Genomic DNA, 26,076 nt, shown 5'->3' with positions numbered 1-26,076 from the left:
AACCTCATGTGACTAATGGGTACCCTGTTGGACAACATAGCTCTAATATGCCATTAAATGGACAGACACTCATTTTTATTTCTTGTTTCCAATTTTGGATAATTTTTTAAAATTGTATTTTAAATGTTGTGAGAGGAGCTATGTAAAAGAACTCAGAGAAGACTCCTTTGGAAAAACTAACTCTCGCATTAGGCAAATAATTTCTTTTCTTTTTTCTCTTTCCTTTCTTTTCTTTTCTTTTCTTTTCTTTCTTGTTGAGACAGAGTCTCACTCTGTCACCCAGGCTGGTGTGTGGTGGCACAGTCTTGGCTCACTGCAACCTCTGCCTCCCAGGTTCATGCAATTCTCCTGCCTCAGCCTCCCAAGGCTGGGATTACAGGCGTGCGCCACTGTGCCTGGCTAATTTTTGTATTTTTTTAGTAGAGACAGGGTTTCACTGTGTTGGTCAGGCTGGTCTCAAACTCCTTACCTCAAATGATCTTCCCGCCTCAACCTCCCAAAGTGCTGGGATTACAGGAGTGAGCCACCGCACCCAGCCAATAATTTCTTTTATTGGGTAAACATCCTCATATATTGGGTTTCTTGGTAGTGGGCTCATCTGAAATTGTTCTGGTCAGCAAGGGAGCCAGTTAGGAAAGCTAAGCCTGTTTGGAGGGAACCCAACTCTGGTGTTTTCCAAGTAAATCAGCTTGGAATTAATTTTCCTTTAGCAAGATAATAATGGTCATGTCTAGTTTTGATTAAAAGTGGCTTTTGGGTTTGCAACAAAGGGAGAAGCTATTGATATCTCACGAGGATTTTAAGGTTTATGTAAGTTAACTTTTCTGCTGCCATCACTTCATTATGCATAAAGAGCAATTAATGCATTGATAAGGTTGGCTTTGATTTCTGACAAAGCTCATTTGCTTTACTGAGTTTTCTCATCTTCTTGCTTGCCTGCAGGGCTTTTTCCGCAGAAGTATTCAGAAGAATATGATTTACACTTGTCACCGAGATAAGAACTGTGTTATTAATAAAGTCACCAGGAATCGATGCCAATACTGTCGACTCCAGAAGTGCTTTGAAGTGGGAATGTCCAAAGAATGTAAGTGGAGTCTCAAAAACCTTTTTCCCTTTTTCCTTATTTCTGTGATTTGCTCACCTTCCACAGTCATGTGGAATTCACACATGACACTAATGATATCTTGCCAAGGGTAGGTGTGAATCGAGATGACATGAAAATGGGGATTGATATGGAGATTTTGAGATGAAACTTGAGTGACAGTTGGTGGAAAGGCAGGAGTTAGGTGTCGTGGATGGCAGATTTGTATTCCAAAGCATTGGCTAACTCGCTGTGGATCCCAGAGCCATTAGCAGTAACTCAAGCATATCGCACAGTCACATGGTGACTCCATTTCCCCATCTTGACAATGGATATAAGGATCTTCGCCTGTATCAGTAAGGATAAGATAAAATGATAGGCATGAATGTTAACAGTAGTCATAATTTGCCCTTTTTTAGGAGGGAAGGATTTGAAATATACAGGCTTTAGTGTGAACAGAGTATATATACACTGCAGCAGATTTTGCTCTTTCTCTCTTGGACATGTACAAATGTAGGGAATAAGAAAGTATTAGGTGGATGGCTTGGCTCAAGCAGGCCTGGGGATGTCATGGGGGTATGTGCCCAGTGACGCTCTTGTGGGACTCCTGCTCTTCCTGTCACTCTATCACAGAGGGATTTTGGTGATGGCGTGCTGTGCAGCTGTGAGCAGTGGGCTGGGTGCTGCGTGGAGACCCTGGAGATACCTGAGACATGGCTACTGCCTTCCAAGAGTGTGGGACAAAGAGCCAGTCACCCCCACCATGATCCTCTAATAGAGTTGGAGGAATTATGCTGTGAATCAGGAGCTCTTAGATTTTGGAACTGGGAAACATGACCCTTGGGTGAAATGACTGAAGAGGGAAAGCCCCTAGAGCCAACCAGAGGCACTGCTCTGAGGGTGCCCAACTGGGAATCTTGCCTCTGCTTGGAGCTGTTGCTCAGGAATTGTAGCAGGGGTTTCTTGGTAGCCCACCCAGATACCTTTCCTAACTGTACTCCTGCGCCTTCACCTTTCCTAACTGTACTCAGATTTTAGTTTTCTTTTATACCCATTAGGTTTCTATGCTTCAGAGAAAACTTCAGGGCTGGGATCCACTCAGTCAATTAAAGCCAATCAGCGTATTTTTTGTTCCAACCACATATGTGAACATGTAACCTAGGCTGGTTCAATGAGAGGGAATTCAAGACTCATGTGTAGAATATCAGGACAGAAGTACCTTTCCCTCTATGCATGTGAGCAAGGAAACAGGTAGCCACAAGTACCCCGGTGGCCATCCTCCAATCCCCAGGGAAGTCAGCTGTAGGACAAAGCATGCACTGTGGATGGAAAAGTGGAAAGACAGAAATCAAGCCCTTAATAGCACCATTGAATTACTGAACCAGCCAGCCCTATGAAACCACTGCCTCCAGGTCGTTTTGTTATATTTGCCAAGAAGAACCCATTAAGGCTTTTAGAATGGACGTCTTGTTAATATTTAGAGTCCTCATGAATGAGAATGGAGTGGGTCATCATACAGGAAAGCATCCTGCATGTGCCATTCCTTCTGGGAAGCTCTTTTTCCCCTAGGCAGTTCCGTCTGCAGGTGATCGGTCAATTGGCCACATTTCATCCAGTTCCTTTCCCTCCCTCTAAAGTTTAGAGCCATTGAGTTATTCAAAATCCATACATCTGAAGATAGGAAGCTAACATTCAATTGGTTCAGGCTCTAAATGCTACCACTGAAGAGAAAAGTATGATAACCTGAAATAGCCAGATTATTCCTGTGTGTGAGATTCACAGGATGATCACCTACTGCTCCAGTTTTGGTCTGATGTTCTGTAGGCATGGATGTCACACAGCATTTCTGTGGGAGAATTTCAGTTCAGGCTGAAATTATAAATGAGTAAGCCAGATGTGGTCTCAGGGAAAATCAGTACTTTTGCATTATTTTGTGTGGGCTGGAGACCCATTTCCTGCTTACATTACTTAAAACCCATATCCTGCTGCTCTGTAAAAACTGGCAGCTTGGTTGGCAATTAAAAAAAATAATGTTTACACCCACAGGAAAACTCTAGCATCAGCCCTCAAGGAGCTTATCACCTTAATTAGATTTAAAAATATAGAAATGGGAAGAAAATGGGATCATTATGTCCAAGTACACAAAAATAAATATATTTTTGTTAAAAGGAAATTGAAGGGAAAGAAATAAACACTTGGAATATAGAGATTGAGAGTCTAATAGGGTATTTTTAAAGTTGAAACAGAAGGAAGCAGGCAAATATGAGAATCAGTAACCAATTATACCACAGTATACGCAACTGAAATGAACCCAAGAATAATAGATACTCGTAGAATGTTAGAAGTGAAAAGGGATCTTAGAGATTGATTTTCACTCACCTCTCTCATTTGACATACAAGTACACTAGGACTCCGAAAGATGAAACGGTTTTCCCAGCTGTCCCAACTGGCTGAAGACATAACCAAGACTACGGTGAAGTCGGCCACCTCTCCTCCCCATGCCTTTTCTGCAATAGCAAGATTAGCAAGATTCACATTCCGTTCTAGCCATAGGACATGTCAGTTCATCTGTATGTGTCAGAATCCTTTAGATGAGAGTGACAGAAAACCCAGCCCAAGCTGGCTTAAGCTACAAAACTCTGCACATGTCACTGAAAAGTCCAGAGTAATATGCTGGATCCAAGGGCACATGTTTGTTTTCGGGGCATTGTTTCTTTGTCTCTCACAGCTGATTTTTGCTGTGCTGGCTTCATTCTCAGGAAGATTTTCCCCATGTCTGACAAAGAAGGGCACCAACAGCTCCAGGCTGATAATCTATTGACCCATTAAAAAGAGGGACTCTTAGATCCTGATTGTTCCATCAAAGCCAAGGGACAGATTCTCAGTGGCCTACCTTGGGTCATGTGCCCCTCTATGAATGCATTGCTTTGGGCAGGGCATTGTTTTGGGCGGGGGATAGAATATTGTGATTAGCCAGGTCTGGATTATGTAGCAATATCTACAGCCCAGGATTCAGGTTGACTTCACCCAAACCATGTGGGTGGGGACTGTGGAAGAAAATGTTCCTCAGAGGAGAATCAGAAAGACAGGAGGCAAAAATGACTTCATGTCCACCATGATTTGTCAGGTCCCACAGTGCTGTTCCCAAGGCACTCTTCTTTATGCTGTGGGAGAAAAAAAGAAGAGTAAAAACTGGGAAAATTTAAGAATCATTATAGTAATAGCTAACTAGACAGGGTATTTTCTATGTGCCAAGTACTACATTAACCACTTTTTTTTTTTTTTTTTGGTCACCCAGGCTGGAGTGCAGTGGCGGGATCTCAGCTCAGTGCAACCTCTCCCTCCTGGGTTCAAGTGATTCTCCTGCCTCAGCCTCCCAAGTAGCTGGGATTATAGGCACCTGCCACACGCCCGGCTAAATTTTGTATTTTTAGTAGAGATGGAGTTTCATCATGTTGGCCAGGCTGGTCTTGAACTCCTGACCTCAAGTGATCCATCCACCTCGGCATCCCAACGTGCTGGGATTACTGGCGTGAGCCACCGCGCCCGGCCCTACATTAACCACTTTTAATGCTTTATCCCATTGATCCTCATAACAACCCTATGAGATAGATTAGTTATAATTCTTCCTTCCCAAGTCCCATCTTTTTTTTTTTGGCAGATGTGGAAAGTGAGACACAGAGACATTAATTTACTCAAGGTAACACAGTTGGTAAGAGGCAGTGCTGAGATTTGGAACCAGGCAGTTTGATGAGAAGGTCTATATTCAAATTGAAATATATACTGCATGCCATAGGGAGCAGCATTTAAAACTCCGAGTTCCTTTTTCCACTCTATTTTATTGCCAGTGGTTAATAAAACAATAACCATACTCCTTGCTCTATATTAGAGATGTATCCCCTAGAAAATCATGTGCAAATTTAATTTTTATAGATCAAATTTGATTTTACATATGTAAGGGGATTTACAAGTAAAAGAAATCCTTTAACATGGCCTACCAGAACAGTGTGCTTATTTCTTCATTTTTTTTTTTTTTTTTTTTTTCTGTTTTGTAAATACTGCTGGGTATACCTTGTATTTTCCAAGGACTTATAGAACTAGGGAAGCCTTTTTGCAGAGAAGTAGCTGTCTGTCAAAGCATAGAATTTGAACATGGTAATGGCAAGTAAAAAAAAAATTGACTTTAGCAGCATTCTGAAGGTGGCACAAAAATTTACTAAGAATTGGAGAAGGAAGCAAACGGACTCAAAGTGGAATGATGAACTTCTGCTGGTGGCGTGGGAGGTTTGTAGTGATGTCAGAAGAGGAAAGCATGTGGCAAAGCCGTGAAATAAAAACAATTAATGAAAAAGAGAAACAATAAATGAAGGCATAACATTTGGATTATAAAAGAAATGTCCAGACAAGCTTATAGTATAGATAATAGCTGATGGTCCATGATGAGAAAGAAGATTTAAGATGATACTGTTTAGAAACCATGGGAGTAAAGCCCTAGCAAGCCTGATCATATGCATTTAAGTCAGTTACAGAAATTCAAATGAATAGTTCAGATCATTAAGCCAAAGGTCAGCAAACCATTTTTTAAAAGAACCAGCTCTTCAGGCATGGTGGCGCGTGCCTATAATCCCAGCTACTCAGGAGGCCAAGGCAGGAGAATCGCTTGAACTTGGGAGGCAGAGGTTGCAATGAGCCGAGATCACGCCATTGCACTCCAGCCTGGGCGACAGGGTAAGACTCCGTCTCAAAAAAAAAAAAAGAACCAGCTCTTCTTTTAAAAAATATTTGAAATTTTAGAAAATATTTTTGAGGCCCTGTGCAGTAGCTCACACTTGTAATCCCAACAATTTGGGAGAAGGAGATGGGAGGATCTCTTGAGCCCAGTAGTTTAATGAGACCAGCCCGGGCAACATGGCAAGACCCCGACTCTACAAAAATTTTTTTAAAATTAGCTGACAGTGATGGTGTGGACCTGTGGCTAATCAGGAGGCCGAGGCAAGAGGATCACTTGAACCCAGGAGGCTGAGGCTGCAGTGAGCCATTTTCATGCCACTTCGCTCCAGCCTGGGCCACAGAGCAAAACCCTGTCTCAAAAAGAAGAAAATATTTGTCCTGGTCTTCATTACTTAACTTTGCCATAATAGCACAAAAGTTGCCATGGAAAACATAAACAAACAAGTGTGGTTATGTTCCAGTAAATCTTTATTTACAGAAGCAGGTGAGGGACTAGGTTTGGCCCACAGGCCATGGTTTGCCAACATCTGCTTTAAGTGGCTCATCCAGTGGCCACAGATGCCACTTAGGGCTGCTCTGTGATCCCATCCCACACTTATCTCCTACCAGTAGACACACCCAGCTTCCAGCCACACTACACCATGCTGACTTAGGAGCCCTATGTCTCCATTTTTCTGAGGATTCACCTCCTTCTCCTTCAGTTGAACCCCAGGAGCCTGATGAAATGTTATTTCCTCTTTGAAGCCACCCCTAAGCCTCGTTCCACACTCTAGGCAGAGTTATTCATTCTTCCCTCCCCAACCTCGTGTTCTCACAGTGCTTTGCACAAAGCTCCATGAACCGCAAACTTATTATATTATACAGGTAGTATGATTCTTCACACACCAGTGAGTCTCCCTGGCTTGATTATAAACTCCTAAAAAGCATGTATCATGTCTTTCTCACCTTGCAGCCCCTGAACTTAGCAGGAAGCTTTGCTCAGTGAAGTTAGATTGATCAAGTGATTAAATGTGACCAGTTTTAAAGGCAAACCCAGCTTCTCCCTGGCTTTGCTTTCTGAAAAGTTGTCAGAGGCAAAACAATTCTAGGTGTGTATTCAAATTGTAGTCATTCGTTTATCTTCTAGGGGCCCAGAACAAGTTATTCAACTTCTTTGAGGCTGTGTTTTCTACCTGGATGAGAGGAACATTGGTATTGCCTAACAGCCCAGGCGTGACATGAGAATTGATGCTTTTAATCCTGTTTAGGCAGCAGTGTTTCCATAAGCTGCTTCCTCTTCGCAGTTCCCTCCCCCAGAAGACATTAGATCTTCTAGGGCTTTTGCCAGTGAAAAAGGCTGAGCTGAGCAGGTGTCTTGGGTAGTTGTGCATGGCAGAAGCCCAGTTAAGAGGGAGAAGCAAAGATGGACATGTGTTGGGGTTTGGATCTTACCTTTGCCAAACCTTAGCTATCACAGAAGGGGGTCCAGGGATAGGGGAGACACTGCGGTCAGGAGGTCAAAAGGAAAGTGGAAGACAAGAATTAGGCCAGAATTACAACTTGGGTGCTGTGAGGAAGGGACAGTAGTATACCCTGGATGCCCCTGAGGTTAGGCTAGGTTCCCATGGGTCACTGGCCTCCTTCAAGCCTGGGTGCCCCCACCCTGTGTCTGTAACAAAAACACCGTGGAAGGTACTGTTGCTGCCACCCCCTCATCCTAGTTCCTTTCTTTCTGAAAACCACTGGCCATGAATCCATGCAGGGGAGCCTCTTTGTATTGCTCTTTGAGGTTATGTTTATGTGCCCATGCCCTTGAGTGATGAGCAAAACATGTCTGATTTTGTTTGAGAATGCTTTTTAACGTGTATTTCACAGCATTTTTTTCCTATGACAGTTTCATGAGTGTATTTGTAGAATAGAGCAATTGAATAATCTCTGAATTTAAGAGTCCCTAAGTACTCATTGACACCTTTTCATTTGGGGCATATTGAGCTTAAGAACAGCTTTTCATAAAGTCTCTAAATTCCAGTTTATACTTTAGACGTGAACGTCCCCGTGGGTCGATTGGATGGAATGAATGTGCTTTGTACAGGCACTTAGATACTTCTGTGGGAGAATTTTGTTGTTCTGTGTTTCTCTCATTCCCCCTTTACTGTTCAACTTAGATTAAAACAAACCTTTTGGACTAAAGGCACTTAACCTTAGTTAGAATCACCTTTGCTGGTGCACAAATTATATTGATGTGCTCATTGGTTCTACTGCTGGATTTTACTGGCTTAATAATAGGGAAATTCATATTGTAGGTTGCCCTGTGTAGTTGGGAAATTACATAAAAATCATCATCAGGGCACTTAATGTCTTTCTAATTTTAGTTTATTTCTTCATTTGTTCCCATGTTAGATCCCAGCCTGTTACTTTGCTTCCAAGGTTCACTGTGATCATTTTGTTCTGCTCACCAGAGACTACCATTAACCCCCACCTTCTCTTCTTGCTCTGTGGCACACAAATCCCCAAAGAGCCTCCCAAAAGTAAGCGAAAGGCTGGAAACTTCCTACTTTTATATCTAAAAATATCCTAGAAGCTGGAAAATAAAAATCTGCTGCCCCTTTCTACTTGCCAGATATGAGTATTTGCCTGCATCTGTTTAGGAAATTTCTTTAAAAAATAAAACTTCTGTTTGGGTACCAGCAGCCCGGGGATGTCAGTGCCACTGCGGGACTCAAAGCCCATTAACACTCAGACTGCAAAGGAAGTATTAACATTCCTTCAGCTTTACTGACACATTTCTCCCCACTGCCTGTCTCCTGGAGTGGGGACACTCAGTACATTCTCACCTTAGAAAAATGAGAAATTTCCATTACACAATAGAACAGCACAGAGGAAAGAACAAAGGGCTTTGAAGTTAGCCTGAGCTGAGTTCAAAGGCAGCCTTCGCCTCTAGCTGTCTCAACTTGGGCACATGGCAAAATTTTGCTTCACGTGAAATGAACTAACCCATTGCGTGGAGATTATCACAGCAATGCTGCAGGATTGTTTTGTGGATTGGACCTCATGGGGTAATGCATTTAGCACCATGCTTGGCACATAGTAGGTGTTGAATGAGAGTGGTCCTCTGCTACTGCTTCTTGTGGTGACACAGTTTGGCTGCCACTGTTGCTGCTGCCACAGCTGTGTTTTATTATAGTTACGGCCTTGATTATACTTCAGGAGAAAAGCTAAAAGTAGAGGCTCTATTCATTTTGAATTGTTTAGAACGTAGAAGTGCAGCCCCAAATGTTATGTCACAGCCTTAAAAATAAAGCTTGCAAGCATGGTTTCTAAAATAAATATCCACCTTTCTTGGCTACTTAAACCGGGAGCCAGATAGCTCATTTGCCCAGAGATGCCGAGACATGTGTAATCAGAGAATGGGAGAGTATCCTGGTATCCTGGAACTCAACTCCATGGAGAAAACTGAACTGGGGTGTTAGAAAGGGTGCTTGGCCCCCTTCCTGCCTCAGTCAGCTCAAGGTGAGGCCACCGGGGTCTTCCAGTGGTACTGAGCCCAGGCTAAATCACCACAGAGGCAAAGTTTCTCTTCCCCTTCCCCGCCCTCCCAGCAGCTGCCTTTCTTTGCTCATCTGGCCCCTTCCATCTCTCTTCTGCCTTATTTGGGACTCTAGCCTGCCTTCCTCCAGATCCATCATGTCCCTTCTCCCAACCAACTCCTATCCACTCTGTGGCCTTCTCAGCAAGACCGCTTTTGCCGTTAGCCACCCAAGAGGAAAGCTGGGGAGATCATCAGTGGTGCTGTGGTAGTTCATGGTCACAAGAGGCTTTACTAATGGCAAGAGCCCCAAGACTGCAGGTTATCCCGTGCGGCAGGTAGGACAGAAATCATATTCTGATTCAGTTTCCTGAAATTGAGAGAGGGTAAGAGACCTGCCTAAGGTCACACAGCTGGTTGACACCCATGGGTCTTAATTCTAATTCTCAGCATCCTTTCAACTACCCTTTGCTTCTCTAAACAGTGAACTTCTTGCACACATTTGAGGCTACACAGTTTTCAGTATCTTCACCTGTATTTGCTCCCAAATCAAGTATTCTATAATTATAGACCAGGCATGGTGGCTCACACCTGTAATCCCAGCACTTTGGGAGGCTGAGGTGGGTGGATCACTTGAGGTCAGGAGTTTGAGACCAGCCTGGGCAGCACAGTGAAACCCTGTCTCTACTAAAAATACAAAAAAATTAGCCGGGCATGGTGGTGTGCCTCTGTAATCCCAGCTACTCTGGAGGCCAAGGCACAAGAATCGCATGAACCCGGGAGGCAAAGGCTACAGTGAGCCAAGATCGAGCCATTGCACTCCAGCCTGGGCAACACAGCAAGACTGTCTCAAAAAAATAAAAAAAAATTATATATGTGGTTTGATTTGATATGTATACTAGTTTAATTCTGTATTCCCCTAAGTGTAAACTGCATGCTGTGATACGAAATGTAATTTTAGGGAATAACAAACTTGTTATGAGTTAGTATCTACTCATTTAATGATAAAGTTATTTCGTTTTCAATATTTATTGTCTTTTTATTACCAATGAGAAAAATCTGATGCCAATACAGCCTTAATATTAGATGAATCTCTGCTCATCTCTCTTTTTAACAGAGGATGGCAACAATACCTAGGTAGGACTGGATTGTATTTATTTCAGAGGTCTGCAAATTTTCTTAAATGGCCAGGCAGTAAATATTTTAGCGTCTGCAGGCCATTTGGCATTTTTTGCAACTACTCAACTCTACTATTGCAGCTTCGGAGCTTCACAACTGAGCATGGCTTTGTTCCAGTAAAACTTTACAAATACGGGCAGTTGACCTGAAAACCCTGTTTATTTTTTACCCTACCTTTCTATTTATAGCAAATGGCACTCCTTTCCCCTTTATAGTAGTAATATAAAAATTTCCTCTAAATTTTATTTAAGAAAAAAACCAATTGAGACAGAAATCATAAGTGTATAGCAGCCTGTGAATATGTGCAAAATTGTGAAGGCAATACTTCAAAGGACTGAAGTTTGAGAAACACTGGTTTTATATGTTCTTGTATCTTAGGAATAGAAACAGAGTCTTAAGCTGTGGCCTTGGCCCACTCAGAGTCTTTGTAGTGCCTCAGTTGCTGGTCAGATCCCACTGACATGCCCCTGCCTTGCTGCCTGTCCTTAACTCTTCCTCACAACCTGAACTCTGTGCACAACTTGAAGATGGGAAGGTGGAGATCTCAGTTTTTTGGATCTTCAAGGTTTAGACCTTTCCTAATAAAACAAAGGGTCAGTGAATGGGTGGATCTGTCACAGTGGATTTTAAGCATCCAGGGGAACTGATGGAGGGATAATGAGAGACATGGGAGACTCTCAAGTTGCACCATTTACTCCCCCTCCCAAAGAGTGGCAAGGCAGTATGCAGCTTAAAGCCGGAACTTAAGGGGCAGCCAGTTTCATACCCCAACCCACCACTTACTTAGCTCTGTGTGATCTTGGGCAGGTCAGTTAACATCTGTGTGCACGAGGTTGCTTGTCTGTAACATGAAGAGAGTAATAGTACCTACTTCATGTGGCTATTGTGAGAAGGAAATGAATGAATATATGGCAGGGGCTAAAAACAGTACTTAGCTAAGCATTAGCTCCTGTTACTATTCCGGTATCTGTTATGATACTGAGCTATCCTGGTCTCTAAAGATTGGTGTATTCGTTCATCAGTGGTCCTTAGTGATTGTACAGGACAGCTAATGCTCCTTCCGGACCAGTGGTCCCTTTACTCAAAACAAGAAGTATGTGTACTTGGGACTCACATCTACCCCCACAAATCACGGTGATGGGTAGATGGGGCCAGAAGCAGTTTCAGCTCTAAGCCAGATGATCTGATGTTGGAATTCATGGCCCTTCAACACTTACAGAATCAACTCCAAATGTCCAAATGTGTTAGCATGAGCAGAGAGCCCTGCACAGCTGCGCCAGCCTGCCTGACACTGATCTCTTGTCATGTGCCCCGAAATGTGCCATGCACTAGCCACTAGCCATTCAGTGTCCTCGCATGTGACACAGCATCCTTAGGCTGTGCCTGCTCTTCTCTCTGCCTGCAGTGCCTTTCCCTCCCTACTCCTCCTTGAAGCCACCTTCTTCCTAAATGAGCAGGCATGCACACGTACACACGACACACTTTTCTAACAGCAAGGAGTGTGTGGGGGTCATTCTCACCTCTCTATGCTATCATGTGTTAGTGGCACCTCTGTTGAGATGACTTTCAGAGTCAAACGGTTTTTTTGGGGGGTTCAGGAGATTTTGGTGTCTGTGTGTGTATATATGTGTTGAGGGAGAGAAAACCCATCACACAGGAGGTCCCTCACTGGCTGGGGGTGCTTCAAGGATGAGTATGGGGTTTGGTTTTTATTTGAGTCTTTAATTGTGAGCCCAGTGCCTTGTACTTAATAGATATTTCTGGAATGAATTGAAAGCAAAGGGTATGGCTGGGTACAGTGGCTCACGCCTGTAATTCCAACACTTTGGGAGACTGAGGCAGGCGGATTTTTACCTTTCCCATTCTGCCTGCTTTCCCACTTTGCACCATATGAATGATAGCATGTTACCCCTTTCATGACATGACATCACAATGCTGTTTGTTCCATGGTGCATGTAAACAGATGAAGCTTGTAAATAGGTCCTAACAGAGATTTACTTTCTCTCAAAGCTATACACACACACACACACACACACAAATATTTCATCAGATCGATCATTTGTTAAAGTGCACTATTATTTTAAATACCGCTAAAAGGGAAAAACGGCGCCTATTAAACCAAGACACACTACAGATTGTAAGACAGGTGGCAATTTCAGAAACGGGGAGAGGAGGGGAGAGAGGGAGAAACCAGATATCAACCCTGTAAGAAAAAAGGAAGTGCCTTACATTCTAAACTGGAAATATTGGATGTTTTCATCTTGAGCTATTTTTTATTCTGCTTTAAATAGACATTGATAAAACCTTAGTGCCCAAAGACAGTCCCCAGCACAGAGAGTTGGCTGAATAAATATGCAAGTGCTTCTAAAATAGCTGGCAGAGAGCCCTTTGTTTGGAAACAAATGTCTCCCTAAAAATAGCAACCCGAAATTCTCCTGCAGTCCCTGTGTTCTGGAGCAATGAACATAGCCCTTTAAGTACCTTCTCCCAGTGACAGCAGTTCTCAGGAGAGTGGCTACCTAAATCACTCAGTAAATCCTTACATAGAGTACAGTCTGGAATTTGCTCTTCCTGGAATGGTATCAAGCACTTAAACCCTATCTCTTCTGCCTCTGCTATCACAAAATATTAACTATCATGGTTAGGTTATTTCTTTCATCCTTCTCCCTTTACAGCTGGAAAACAAAGAGTTGAGCAATTATGTGATGAATTAGATTAATGAAGACAGACATCTTTTAGTACTGGGACCAAGCAAAGCAAACATCCTGTTTTCTCAAGAGAAGGAATGTTTTTGTCCCAAATACACACTTGATTGTTCCGACACTTCATTTTACCAAGCGTAAAATGCCTTCGTGGTTTAAAAAAAAAAATCTGCTTGTTTCATTTTCAAAATGATTTTAGGACAAAAATATTTTATTGATGTTGGAAAATGCAAATCCTCCATTTTTCTTTGCTTGTTTTTTAGGGGGAGGGAGTTATAAGGTCAGTTGGTCTGACTTCTAAACAATATTTTGGTTTAGCAACATTGTTTAAATCTTAAAATAAAACTAAGGAACTTCACTAGTGTTTCAAAATGGACCCATTTGGGAGCCAGTCATGATATGGTCCTTCCAAAGGGAAAGATGAAAGTTGCTTCTAGTAAACTCTGGACTCAAGGGATTTAATGAGGACAGGAAGAGATCAAGTGAAAGGTAGTAAGTGAAGGAGTCCCACTTTATGTCCTGAAAGTGTCCTGACAGAATGTTTCAGTAGTTTTGAACTGAATGGAAACTTGGCTGTGATGCCCTTGGACTTTGAGCTCTCAGAAATCTGAAAATATGTAGTCTCAGAATATACTCCTACCCTACTCTAATAGATGCAGTGAGTGAGTTATTTCAGGAAGAAAGACATCGGGGCTTCCTCCTGCCTCTTGGGGCTGAGCAAACTCTTGGAGATGGCCTTCCCCCGCATTCTTAGGGTAATAATGGTGTCCAGGTCTATGGAGTGCAAAGCTCCATTTTGTTTTTACAAATAGTGCCTTCTGTGTGGCATTAGATTCCTTAAAAATAGAATTGCATCCATCAGATCAAAGTGTGGTGCTTTACTCCACCCGAATGGCTGACACTAAAAGGACTGACAATAGCAAATGTTGGTAAGATGTGAAGCAACTGGAACTCTCATGCGTGGCTTGTGGAAGTATAAATCAAGCCAAAGTTTGGAAAACTCTTTGGCAGTATCTCCTAAAGCTAAACGTATCAATGTGACTGAGTAGTTATATTCCTGGGAACATACTCAATAGAAATGAGAGTATGGGCCTACCCAAAGACACATACAAGAATGTTCACCGCAGATTTATTCCCAATCCTGGGGTGGGGGGGATCCCACAGGTCTGTCAACAGTAGACTGCGTAAATAAATTGTGACATATTCAAATCATGGAATATGCTTAGTAATAAAGAACTAACAGCATGGATGAACTCACATGATATTGAGTGAAAGAACTTAGAATAAGAGACAAGAAACAGTCTATATTACTCCATTTGTTTAAAGAGTTAAAATGAGCAAAACTTGTCTATATGGTAACAATGAGAATGGTGGTTACCCTCAGAAAGGAGATATTGACTTGAAAGAGGCACATGGAATCCCTGTGGGGTGCTCGACATTCTAAACTTTAATCTGATGTGTACATACAAAACTATGTGTGTATTTTATACTTCAGTGAAAAAGAAACAGATTCAAATGTGGAGTAGTGGAATGGCCATTTCTTCCTGTGCATAGAGAAATTGTGTTAGCACCAAGAAGAGTAACACCAAGAAGAGGAAGAATCTTCCTTCCTGTTAATACTTTAAAATTTCTTCAGGCAGTGTTTTAACATCTTGGCATTTTGCCTTTTCCTCTGGTTTGAGACCCTTTTCACTTCAGCTTTGAATGTGTAAGGAACACCAGAAATGCACTATGGGCCATGATCTACTCCTAGTTCTCTGAGTATGGTTATCTAATACCCCAAGTTGCATCAACCCACATAACTAGCTTTTTCTTTTAGGGCTATGCACTCCAAATTAATAGTCCAGGGATTTGTTTACAGCCTGTTATATTTGAAAAATTATTTGACCCATCAGATAATAAACAGCTAAAAAAAGATAATGTAAGAATTATTATGTCTAAGTGTTAAATTATCAGTAGTGGCAGTAAGTTCCTTTTAGAAATATAGTGCTCATGGGTATATACCCAAAGGATTATAAATCATGCTGCTATAAAGACACATGCACACGTATGTTCATTGCGGCACTATTCACGATAGCAAAGACTTGGAATCAACCCAAATGTCCATCAGTGACAGACTGGATTAAGAAAATGTGGCACATATACACCATGGAATACTATGCAGCCATAAAAAAGGATGAGTTCGTATCCTTTGTAGGGACATGGATGCAGCTGGAAACCATCATTCTCAGCAAATTATTGCAAGAACAGAAAACCAAACATCGCATGTTCTCACTCATAGGTGGGAACTATGACACAGGAAGGGGAACATCACACACTGGGGCCTATTATGGGGAGGGGGGAGGGGGAAGGGATTGCATTGGGAGTTATACCTGATGTAAATGATGAGTTGATGGGTGCTGACAAGTCAATGGGTGCAGCACACCAACATGGCACAAGTGTACATATGTAACAAACCTGCACGTTTTGCAAATGTACCCTAGAACTTAAAGTATAATTTAAAAAAAAGGAAATATAGTGTTCAAAATGTGATTTATGAACTTATGTGGATTCCAGTTTAATAATTAGCTAATTACTTCTTCCATAATTAAAAAAACAAGGTGCTTTATATTTTGATTCATTCATGAAAGGGAACTGGGACTTCAAATGAATAATCAAATTGAGACTGGCTTAGGGAAGTTAACAAAGAGTTTTGGCTGCTACAATAGGCAACCTAGTTTAAAAAAAGAAAGCCATCAGAGTAATTTATTTGTAAGTTCTAAATTTATCAAAGGTTTATCTTTATTTCCTTGTCTTTTTTGTTTGTTTGAGATAGAGTCACACTCTGTCACCCAGGCTGGAGTGCAGTAATGCAATCTTGGCTCACTGCAATCTCTGCCTCCTGGGTTCAAGTGATTCTCGTGCCTCATGCACCCAGGTAGCTGGGATTATAGGCATCTGCCTCCACACCCAACAAATTTTTGTATTTTTAGCAGAGGTAGGGTTTTGCCATGTTGGCCAGGCTGGTCTCAAACGCCTGGCCACGAGTGATCCACCCACCTCGCCCTCATGGGGTTACAGGCGTGAGCCACTGTGCCCAGCCTCCTTGTCCTTTGTATTTTTATTATTTGAAAGTGTTTCATATATACTTATGGCAGAAAAGAAAGCAGTAAAAATGACAAATTCTTTCCTAATGCCAGTTTGCAGAGTATGAGCAATTAATCCAGCATTTGAAATTTAGACATAAAGACATACAACTTGTGGTTTCATGAGATGGTATTTTAACAAGTTGATTTAAAATACGTAATATCGCTTCTAAAATATCAAAACTAATAGGGTTGGTTATCTCTGCAAAAGCGAATGTTAGCAAGCCCTCACCCTCTTTATAGAAATACATTTATCTCTTGTTGCCATCTTCAATGAATACAATGAGGCTTACAAAAGTATTGTGAAAAAAATGACAACTCAACAGTAAAAAGACAAATAGCTCAATTTTAAAATGGGCAATGGATTTGAGTAGACATTCCACCAAAGGAAATACACAAATATCTAATAAACACATGAAAAGATGCTCAACATCTTTAGTCATGGAAATGCAAGTCAAAACCATGATGGGATGCTGCTTCACATCTATTAAGATGGCTATGATGAAAATGATGAGCAATAACAAATGTTAGGAAGATGTACAGAAATTTGGACACTCTCACACTGCTAGTGGGATCATAAATGGTACATTGCCACTATGGAAAATAGTTTGGCAGTTCCTCAAGAACTTAAACAGAGAGTTATCATGGCACCCATTCATTTTACTCCTAACTATATACTCAAGAGAAATAAAAACATGTATCCACACAGAAACTTGACAGAAATGCTTATAGAAGCATTATTCATAATAGCAAAAAGCTGAAACACCCAACTATCCATTAATTGATGAATAGACAAATAAAATGTGATATATCCTTACAACAGAATATTTTTCATCCATACAAAGGAATGAAATATTGACATATGGTACGACACGGATGACCTTTGAAAATATTATGCTAAGTGAAAGAAGCCAGACACAAAAGGCCCCATGTTCTATGGGTTCATCCATACAAAATGTCCAGAAAGGGCAAATCCATAGAAACACAAAGTAAATTCGGAGTTGCTAGAAGTTGTCTATCAGTGGTGAACGGGGAGGGCTGCTAATGAGTTCCTTTTTGGGGGCGATGAAATATTCTGGACTTAGATGATGGTGACTGTTTCACAGTTTGTGAAATTTGTGAATATATTAAAAACCACTGAATAATACATTTTGAAAGGTCAAATTTATAGCATTTGAACTGTATCTCAGTTCTAAAAGAAACAGACGATTTTCAAATGTAGGTCAATTGATGTAAGGGAAAATACAAAAATAAACCTTGGAGTCAGATTCATATACTAAGTTGTGTGTGTGCCAGATGAGGGCTCTTATTTGGTAAAAATTGCTTGGTACTCAGAGCTAAAAGGGGACAAGGTCAGTGACAAGATTCTAGGTGTCCACAAGAGGAAAACAGCCTTGTTGTTCAGAAGAATCACAGATTTTCTAGATACTGATATTTGAGATGAATGTTTCCCACAGGTCTTTATAAAGTGAGTACTGGGAGACATCATTTAGGATGTCCTTGACATTTTTCGTTGCTCTTCCTCAGGACATCCCTCCAGGTAGTTATTCAATCTCATCTGTTTTCCAAATCGAAATAAAAAGGCATGGAAAAGCAAGGCAATCCTTATGACCTTAGACCCAAAAGAAATAACGATGGGCATGAAATGGAGACAGTACAATAAAGATGGCTTCCTCAAAACAAGAGTTGACTCTCCTCTTCATTCCATTTCAAATTCTATAATTTAAAAGCACTCTCCTTCAAATAATACCTTTATGGGTTTTGTCTGTTTCTGTTTGATTTTCCCTTTTAAGGTAGAAATCAACTTTTTATTTTAGAACATGTTTCTCTTTATTAAGGTATAACTTACATATCTTAATGGCATAGACTTTTAAGTGTACTGTTTAGTAAGTTTTGATAAATATATGCATCCTTCAAACCACCTCCTAAGTCAAGATATTAGAAAGAAGCATGTGGGAGCTTTCTGGGGTTGGAACACTTTGTATCTTGATTTGGGTGGTGGTTATAATTAAGGTAAACTCTTCCAATGTCTGTCACCACAGGTTAGTTTTGCTTGTTGAACTTCATCTACACAGAATCACAGTGTATGCTCTTTTGTGCCTAGCTTCTTTCATTCATTACACCTGTAGAATTTTCCCATGTTGGTGCATGTATTGGTTGTTTGCTCCTTCTGTTGCTGTGTAGCATTCTATTTTATAGGTAGGCTCTTCTCATGTTGATGGACATTTGGGTTGTTTCCAGTTTGAAGCTATTATGAATAACATTGCCATGAATATCCTGTACATGCTTTGTGGGAGGCATGGCCACTTATTTCTCCTGGGTATAGACCTAAGAATGAAATTACTCTGTCATAGGGACACACATGTTTAATTTTAGTAAAAGCAGTTCGTTTTCCAAGTGGTTCTTCCACCTGCCATTTTACCCTCCATCAGCAGTGTATGGGAATTCCAGTTGTTCTACATCCTTGCCATTCCTTGATATTTCAGTCTTTTAATTTCAGAGATCCTCCTGGGTCGAAGTGGTAGCTCACTGTGGTTTTAATGTGCATTTTCCTGATGACTAATGATGTTGCATTTCTTTCTAATTTAACAAAAACTCATTTATTAAGTTAGAAAGTATAAAACAAAATTATGCACAGTTTGATCTCATATTTGTAACAACACATAAGATTTGAAAGATAAAACCCAAAATGTCAAAAGTTATTGTCACGTTTTTTGAGCTTATCTGTATTTTTATCATTTAGCATTTTAGTATACATTTGTTTGTGTGATTAAAAAAAGAAAAGCTATTTTTAAAAAGTGAATTAACTCAGATTATTCTGAGGTAAAACTTCAGTTTTCCTGATTTTCTAACACTAAATAACATTGGGTATTGACAATGCTTTAGAAAGAAATGGTTGAGAAAAATTGAGGCCAATACTGTTTTTGCACTTACTTCTTTGTTTCCCCAAAGAAGATCAAATCCATTCCTAACTATTTAGAAATGTTGATATCTGAGGATAACATCCATATTCACCTCAGTGTAAAAGACCATAATCAGGGGTCAGCCTATGAGCCAAATCTAGCCTGCTGCCTGTTTTCATCAATACAATTTTATTGAAACAGCCACATGCATTCACTTACGTGTTGTCTGCTGCCTTCCTCCTTGCTAAACAACAGAGCTGAGTAGTTGTCACAGAGGCCATACTGCCCACAAAGCCTAAAATATTTACCATCTGGCCCTTTAAAGAAAAAATTTTGCCAACCCTTGCCATATTCACTCTTAAAACCGAGTTCAAACACTGGTTTTTTAGTTCCATACCAAATATATGTGCAATTTGTAACTGCAGCCTTCATGTCTATCCAGTTCATAGAAGCTACTCAGTGGTTACATGCCTTACCATCCTATCTCAACAATTCAGTAGAGACCTTCTGATTTCAACTCTGAACTGAAAATTCTTAAACTATTCCTTTTCCAACCTCCAAAATCTGGTCATTTGAGGTACAGGGAACATAAAAAGTGTTGATTCCTAATACAAATGCAACTAACTATGAAGTTATATCCTTTTAAAAACACATATAGATGAGAATTTAAACATCGAACTGATAACTCTTTTTTTTTTTTTAAGATAAAGTAAGTAGTGACTGTGAATAAATGAGCTTGCTTTTCTTGTCTAGAAATTGCCTCAGAAGGTAGTTCCAGAAGAGGAGAGAGAAAAATATTGTAAGCAGTGACACTAGAGTTGGAACAAGTAAACTCAGGATGACTTTTCTTCGAACAGTCACATATCATATAAAACCTCACTCATTTATAGCCACACATGATATATAGTGAAATGCTCTAACATTTAAGTCCAGCTCATGACAAACTTATTACCCTTCACTGATGCTTTTAATAAACTACCAAAAAGGCAGGTAAAGCAAATTCCCTTAAGCGAGCATGATGTACTGGCCCATTTTTAAGATGGACTTCAAGCAAGAACAGTAACTGCCTCTGTTTTCTCACCTGTAACATAAAAGTCTTCATTCCTGCTCTTTTTATACCTAAGGGAGTTTGTGAGAATAAAATATCAAGAGTATCAAAAAGCTGTGAAAGTGCTTTGAGAAATCAAAATGCTTTCAAAACAGAAGATATAATTGTGGTTAATTTTATTGACTCAAAGCCTTCAGAGCAACCTATGTCTGGGTCTCCCCCATCAGGCAAGGAAAGGGCATTACCTTTCTCCTGAAGCCCACATCACCCAAGACTTCCTGTCTACAGAGAACAGAGCATGTCTCCAGTGAAGAAATCTTTGCTATGCATGCTCTTGTCACGATAGAACTTCCCCGGCCTACTTAGCTTTCAAACTTTGCGCATCTAAAAGATACAACCATCTTTCTTAGAGTTCCTTCCTAGATCTAATTATACAAAACCGGGGGTGCCGCAAGCATCACCTCCCATCCAAACTCATCACACACGTTCCTGTTTCAAGGGTGAATCAACATGTGAACTTTGCTGCTGCAGAGAGCTGACAGCTGCTTCTGAGTTATTCCTGGTGCCTCTGACAGTTTCTAGGATATTCTGGGGGAAAAAAATAAGATATGAGAATCCACTGCAACTTTGGTTCTGTTGGCCTGTAATTCATTAATAAATGCGGAAGAGATCTGTGCAGTAGGAAAGAATATACAGTATCCACTTTGGTCTAATGTAATAGCTGTCGATTAAAAAGCACTGCACTGAGAACCCAGAATGTGAAACCTAGGGGCCAGCCATGCCCAACTAGCTGGGTGGCCATGGGCAAGTCACTTAACCTCTCTGGGTACTGCACGACTATAAAACAAGGACATTGAGGCAATGACTGGTAAGATCCCTTCCAGACATCACACAATCTGAGGCAATAGATTGTAACATCCCTTTAATTAGAGTCAGTAAAACCTCTTCATTGAAAATCATATTTGCTTCCAGGACATAATTACAGTGAAACCTAATTCATACTGTGCTCTGCTCCAACTACAGTAGAGAGAGAGCTGTTAAGTGGTTTTTGAACATAATGTGCCAAGATTGACTTCTCTTGCTGCTTTTTTCTCATATGTCACCTTTTTATGTGGGGATCTCCGAACATTTTTGTCATGGTGTGCTATAAAAGAGTGTCATCATTTTAGAGATGAAATGGCTAAGACACAAAGAGGTTAATTACCTCGCTCAAGAAAATACATGAAAACAAAATACTTCAAGCAGAAGTGGTCAAGAAAAAGACCTGTATTTGTGATATGGAAGATAATTAAAGTTGTAATTATGCACTTTACATTTTCTAGAGGATCTACCATGAACATGTAGACTTAAAAGCTCATCAAAATTGTACTTTCGATGTCCCTTGCCAGTAAACTGCGGTTGGGAAGAAAGAAACTAAGAGAATGGTCTAAAAAACCTTTTGGTAGGCATAGGGAGCGGGGCACGTTTTACGAGTAGGTGACAATATACACCCATCACCCTACTCTGTGTCCGAGCACAGACCGCCTGTCTCTGGCTTTTCATCCTCAACATTGAAGTTTTCTTTATTTAGCAGTAAGGTTTCTTTATTATCCCCTGGAAATAGAAATTTCCCCAGGGAAAGGTGGCAGGTTAAATCACTTTATGGTACCTGACAGGAAGTAAAGTGTTGCCTGCTTGTTTGAGAGCACATTTGGAGGCAGGAGGTAAGGAGAAGGTAGATGTGAGGGCAGTTTGTGGGAGGAGCAAAGACAGAGAACACTAGAGAGGCTTGGCCCAGACTCGATCAAGACACAGAATTTCATTCCAGAAGCACAGCCCTGGGTAAGGGGGAGGTCTGCGGGTCCTCCTAGAGCCATTGGGCATCTCCATTCCTGAGATGCCCCTGTCCTGCCCTCTTCGACCACATCTGAGGTATATTTTGAAACTGTATGTTATGGCCCTAGATTCTTGGCTTAAGGTTCTGTCCGCAGAGGAGGAGACCCAGGCTGGTTGGTCTCCAGTAGACACTGGGTGAGGGACAAATGGACGCCTGATTAGAATCTAATTTAAATGTTTTCTAGTTTGATGGTGCTGTCTAGAAAGTTCTGTTGGTCACAAGGGCTCATATTTGACACACGGAAATGTTTGATTTGGTGACAACTATGTGTTTATTGTGATCCCACTATGCGTTGAAAACTGGATTCAGTTTTTCAACACATAGTGGAATCACAGGAAATATGTGCCCGAATATATTGAGAATATCACTGGTTTCCCCAGTGTTGTCAGAAGCATTATTTCTTTACATATATGGAGTTGAGGGATGTCCTCCCAAGGGAGTGGTTCTCTGCCCTTGTTTGGATTTGATTTCTGATCTAATGGGGGTAAGAATCCCATTCTTATAAAAAGAAAGACTTTTTCAAATACAGGGTGTGATCATTGTCTCAAGGAAGTGTGGGTAAGTTTTTTGGCAAAGTGAATGATATTGATTATCCCCTCCAGGTAGTTTGATTTTGGCAACTGTCATATGAGGAAAACAAGGGAGATAATGAAATTCCTGTTTAAAGACTCAGGAATTCAAGATTTGTAGAAGTCAAATGACTTGGCAACGTCAATGGCTAATAAGGGGTTGTGCTAGAAATAGAACCTGGCTGTACAGTTTCTAAGAGGAGTGCCTTTATTACCATAGCATGCTATTCTTTGGAGAGGGATTTTTTTCTTTTACCAGCTGAACTGAATAAACTACAGATTAGGATTGTCTGAAAGTCAAGGACCATGTCTACTCCATATACTTTGTGTGGTTCCCTCAAAAAAGGTTTAACAAATGTTTTTTGAAAATGGTAAGCAAATAGCTTTCCTCTTATTTTCTTATTTGAATAAAGAATCAGCCCTCACTCACACTTTCAGAGCTAAAGGGGGAAAAATAACCATAAAACTTCTGCAGCAATTTTTACAATTTTTTTCTCTCGTGCACAGGACCTATTAGTAACATTGCATTATTTTCTTAAATGGACCATTTTTAGCAGTAGTAGAAGGGGGAAATCTCTCATGCCATTCCTATATAAAGAACAACTTAAAAACTGCCTCTTTAAAAAGTTGTAGCGTTACATCCTATGGGCAATGCCTAAGGCTGATGCACATTGAATTGTATGTGGGTTTCACTGCTGTGACCTCTATATACTATAGGTTGTTCACTGCAGCTAGGAAGAAATTTGTTTAAAAAGTGAAGGAAATTCTTGAAGTATGTGAGAAGCATTTGAAATCAGAACTGCCACCTTTCCTCCACACAATGTATAACTGAAAACAAATATGCACTTTCTGAGGAATTTGAGCTTAGGTAGTTAACCGACAGTTCTAATGGACTCAGAAAGACGTACAACCAAATAATAATGACCTACTTTTGTTACCACAGCACCCAGCATAAACAATCATTTAAAACTGCTTGGAGAATCAAACCGTTCAGAAAGTACTTTTACAGTCAAGATCAAGGTGTTGGCCAGAAGAAATAAGATGTAAAGGATGATTTAATCAGAACCTTTGTCCAACAGAAACTAGTGTTAGATTTGCAAAGTACCAGCAGCCCAACTGGAACCACCATCTTCTCCATCTTGGTAGAATAAAGATGAAGCTCCTAAGTAATTTAGTACAAATCTTTTTTATCTCATAAAAGTTAAGGACTAAAACCACAGACTGACAAGCTCCTTCAAAAGTTATCCCTTCCCCCTGTCTCCCCCCCCCCCTCCTTCCCTCCCTCCATCTTCCCTTCTTTCTCTTCCTATCCTCTTCTTTCTGTCCCTTTTGCTTCCTACGTTTTTATTTTTATTATTTTTTTTTTTTCCCATGAGATAGAGTCTCACTCTGTCACCCAGGCTGGAGTACAGCGGCGCAATCTTATTTCACTGCAACCTCTGCCTCCCAGGTTCAAGAGATTCTCCTGCCTCAGCCACCCGAGTAGCTGAGATTACAGGCGCACACCACCACATCCAGCTAATTTGTGTGTATTTGTAGAGACAGGGTTTCATCATGTTGGCCAGACTAATCTTGAACTCCTGACCACAGGTGATCCACCCCCCTCAGCCTCCCAATGTGCTGGGATTACAGGCTTGAGTCACCACATGCAGCCCTTTGTATGTTTTTAAAAGGTCTTCTTTTCTAGCTCTTGGAAATAAAATCAGAAATTATACTTTATGTGGAAAATTTCAGTTTACCTCATAACATTATAAAGTGTTCTGACAAAGCTCTTCAAAAGTCCATATGTTCATGGTGTTAAATAGATGAGGGGAAAATAGAACACTCAAAGATCTGGCTCAGAAAGAAAATTCTCAGAATGCTAGGTTATTCCGTTCATTTTGGAGTCAACACAGGACAAGCAGAATGAAAGTGGTGTCATTTTGAGGGGAGAGGCAGAGGACGGAAGGGGCAGAGAGAGCCGGTGTGGAAAGAGTGGAGAGAGGATAAAGGTAGGAGGTATTTATGTGACACCAAATCACCCCTGCCTCCCATACTCAAAAACAAGCTCCTTGAGGTCAGGAATTTCCCCCTCATAGACCCACTCAGCAAACATAGCTTCGGGCTCATGCCTTCATGAATTGACTCATTTATTCACATGTTTCCTGAGCACTTACTATGTAGTCTTTCAGCAACCAATATTTATTGTGTGCTGTTTTAGATGAAAGTCAGCATTGACGAAAGGGTTCCTGATGTCCTGAAGTTAATATTCAGGGTTGGGAGAGGGTAGACAGAGACAGATAATAAGCAATTTTACATAATATAGAAGGTGGTTATCACTGCTTAGAACTGTGCTGTATAATGTGGTAGTCATGTAAATATAAATAAAAATATGAAGCAGAGCATCATGGAGCCAAAGGGGTCAGTTTTTTGAAAGGTGGTCATGGATGGTCTGTCTGGCAAGATAACCTTTGGGCAGGGACCTGAAGGAAGTGAGCGAGTGAGCAGGCAGATATCAAAGGAAGAGTGTTCCAGGCAGAGGAACAGCAGCTGCAAAGCTCTGAGCTGTATGCTAGGGGGTGAGTGGTAAACAAAACAGGCACAGTCATGGTTCATCCTCTTGGTGTTTTCATTTATATGGAAGGTAGACATTAATCTAGGCAACAAAGAAATTCATAATTAACAATCAAGCTATGATAGAGAATAAGTAGGGGAAGAGACTTAGGACTGGCTGATGAGGGAAGACCTCATGGAGGAGGTGTGAAGCCTGAGCACATGTATGGAGAGAAGAGGGCATTCCAGGTAGGAGAGCAGCGTGGGAGAAGGTCCCTGGGTTGGGGTAAGTCTTCTGGGAACCCAAATGAAAGAAAACTGCTGGGCCTGGAATATAGTAAGCGAGGAAGGAAGTGGTCCAATATGTCATTGAAGAGAAAGCCAAAGGCCGGTGTTCTTGTAGCCCACTTGAAGAAGTTTGATTTTTCTTCTCAGTACATTGTAGCCCATTGATAAGTGATAAACATTGAGTGACATGATCACATTTGCAGTTTGAATATACTTATTTTGTATTCTGCTGTCTGGAGAATAGATTGGGCAAGGGGCTGGGAGTGAAAGTGGGGTGGTCAATTAAGTTGTCCAGGCAAAACATAATGATGGCTTGGACTAATGGAGTTAAAGAGAAATGAAAAATTAAGTGAAATTTAAAAATAAAGAGAAGTGAATGGATTTTGATAAATAAATTAGAGATAGAACCAACATTAAATAGTACATAAAAGGTACATGGAGAATGTCAGAGGGACTGGATGGGTGGGTGAGTGGATGGATGGATGAATGGCTGGTTACTAGTTCTCTGGCTTCCAATGCAATTTTGGCAAGCCACTC

At 40.9% G+C, this 26,076-nt stretch overlaps 1 protein-coding gene across 2 annotated transcripts in view; it reads left to right on the top strand.

The window, feature by feature from the left end:
• RARB (retinoic acid receptor beta) overlaps positions 1-26,076 on the top strand; it is a 254,988-nt gene that overhangs the window by 157,390 nt on the left and 71,522 nt on the right. For both annotated transcript variants that reach the window (XM_023207282.3, XM_023207281.3), the window contains exon 3: positions 943-1,084. In XM_023207282.3, the coding sequence (XP_023063050.2) occupies positions 943-1,084 (142 nt within the window). The remainder of the gene's footprint in view (positions 1-942; positions 1,085-26,076) is intronic.

This window comes from Piliocolobus tephrosceles, chromosome 2, assembly GCF_002776525.5.
Source record: "Piliocolobus tephrosceles isolate RC106 chromosome 2, ASM277652v3, whole genome shotgun sequence".
In the NCBI taxonomy this organism is placed as follows: domain Eukaryota; kingdom Metazoa; phylum Chordata; class Mammalia; order Primates; family Cercopithecidae; genus Piliocolobus; species Piliocolobus tephrosceles.
This window is presented reverse-complemented; position numbering and strand designations above follow the sequence as displayed.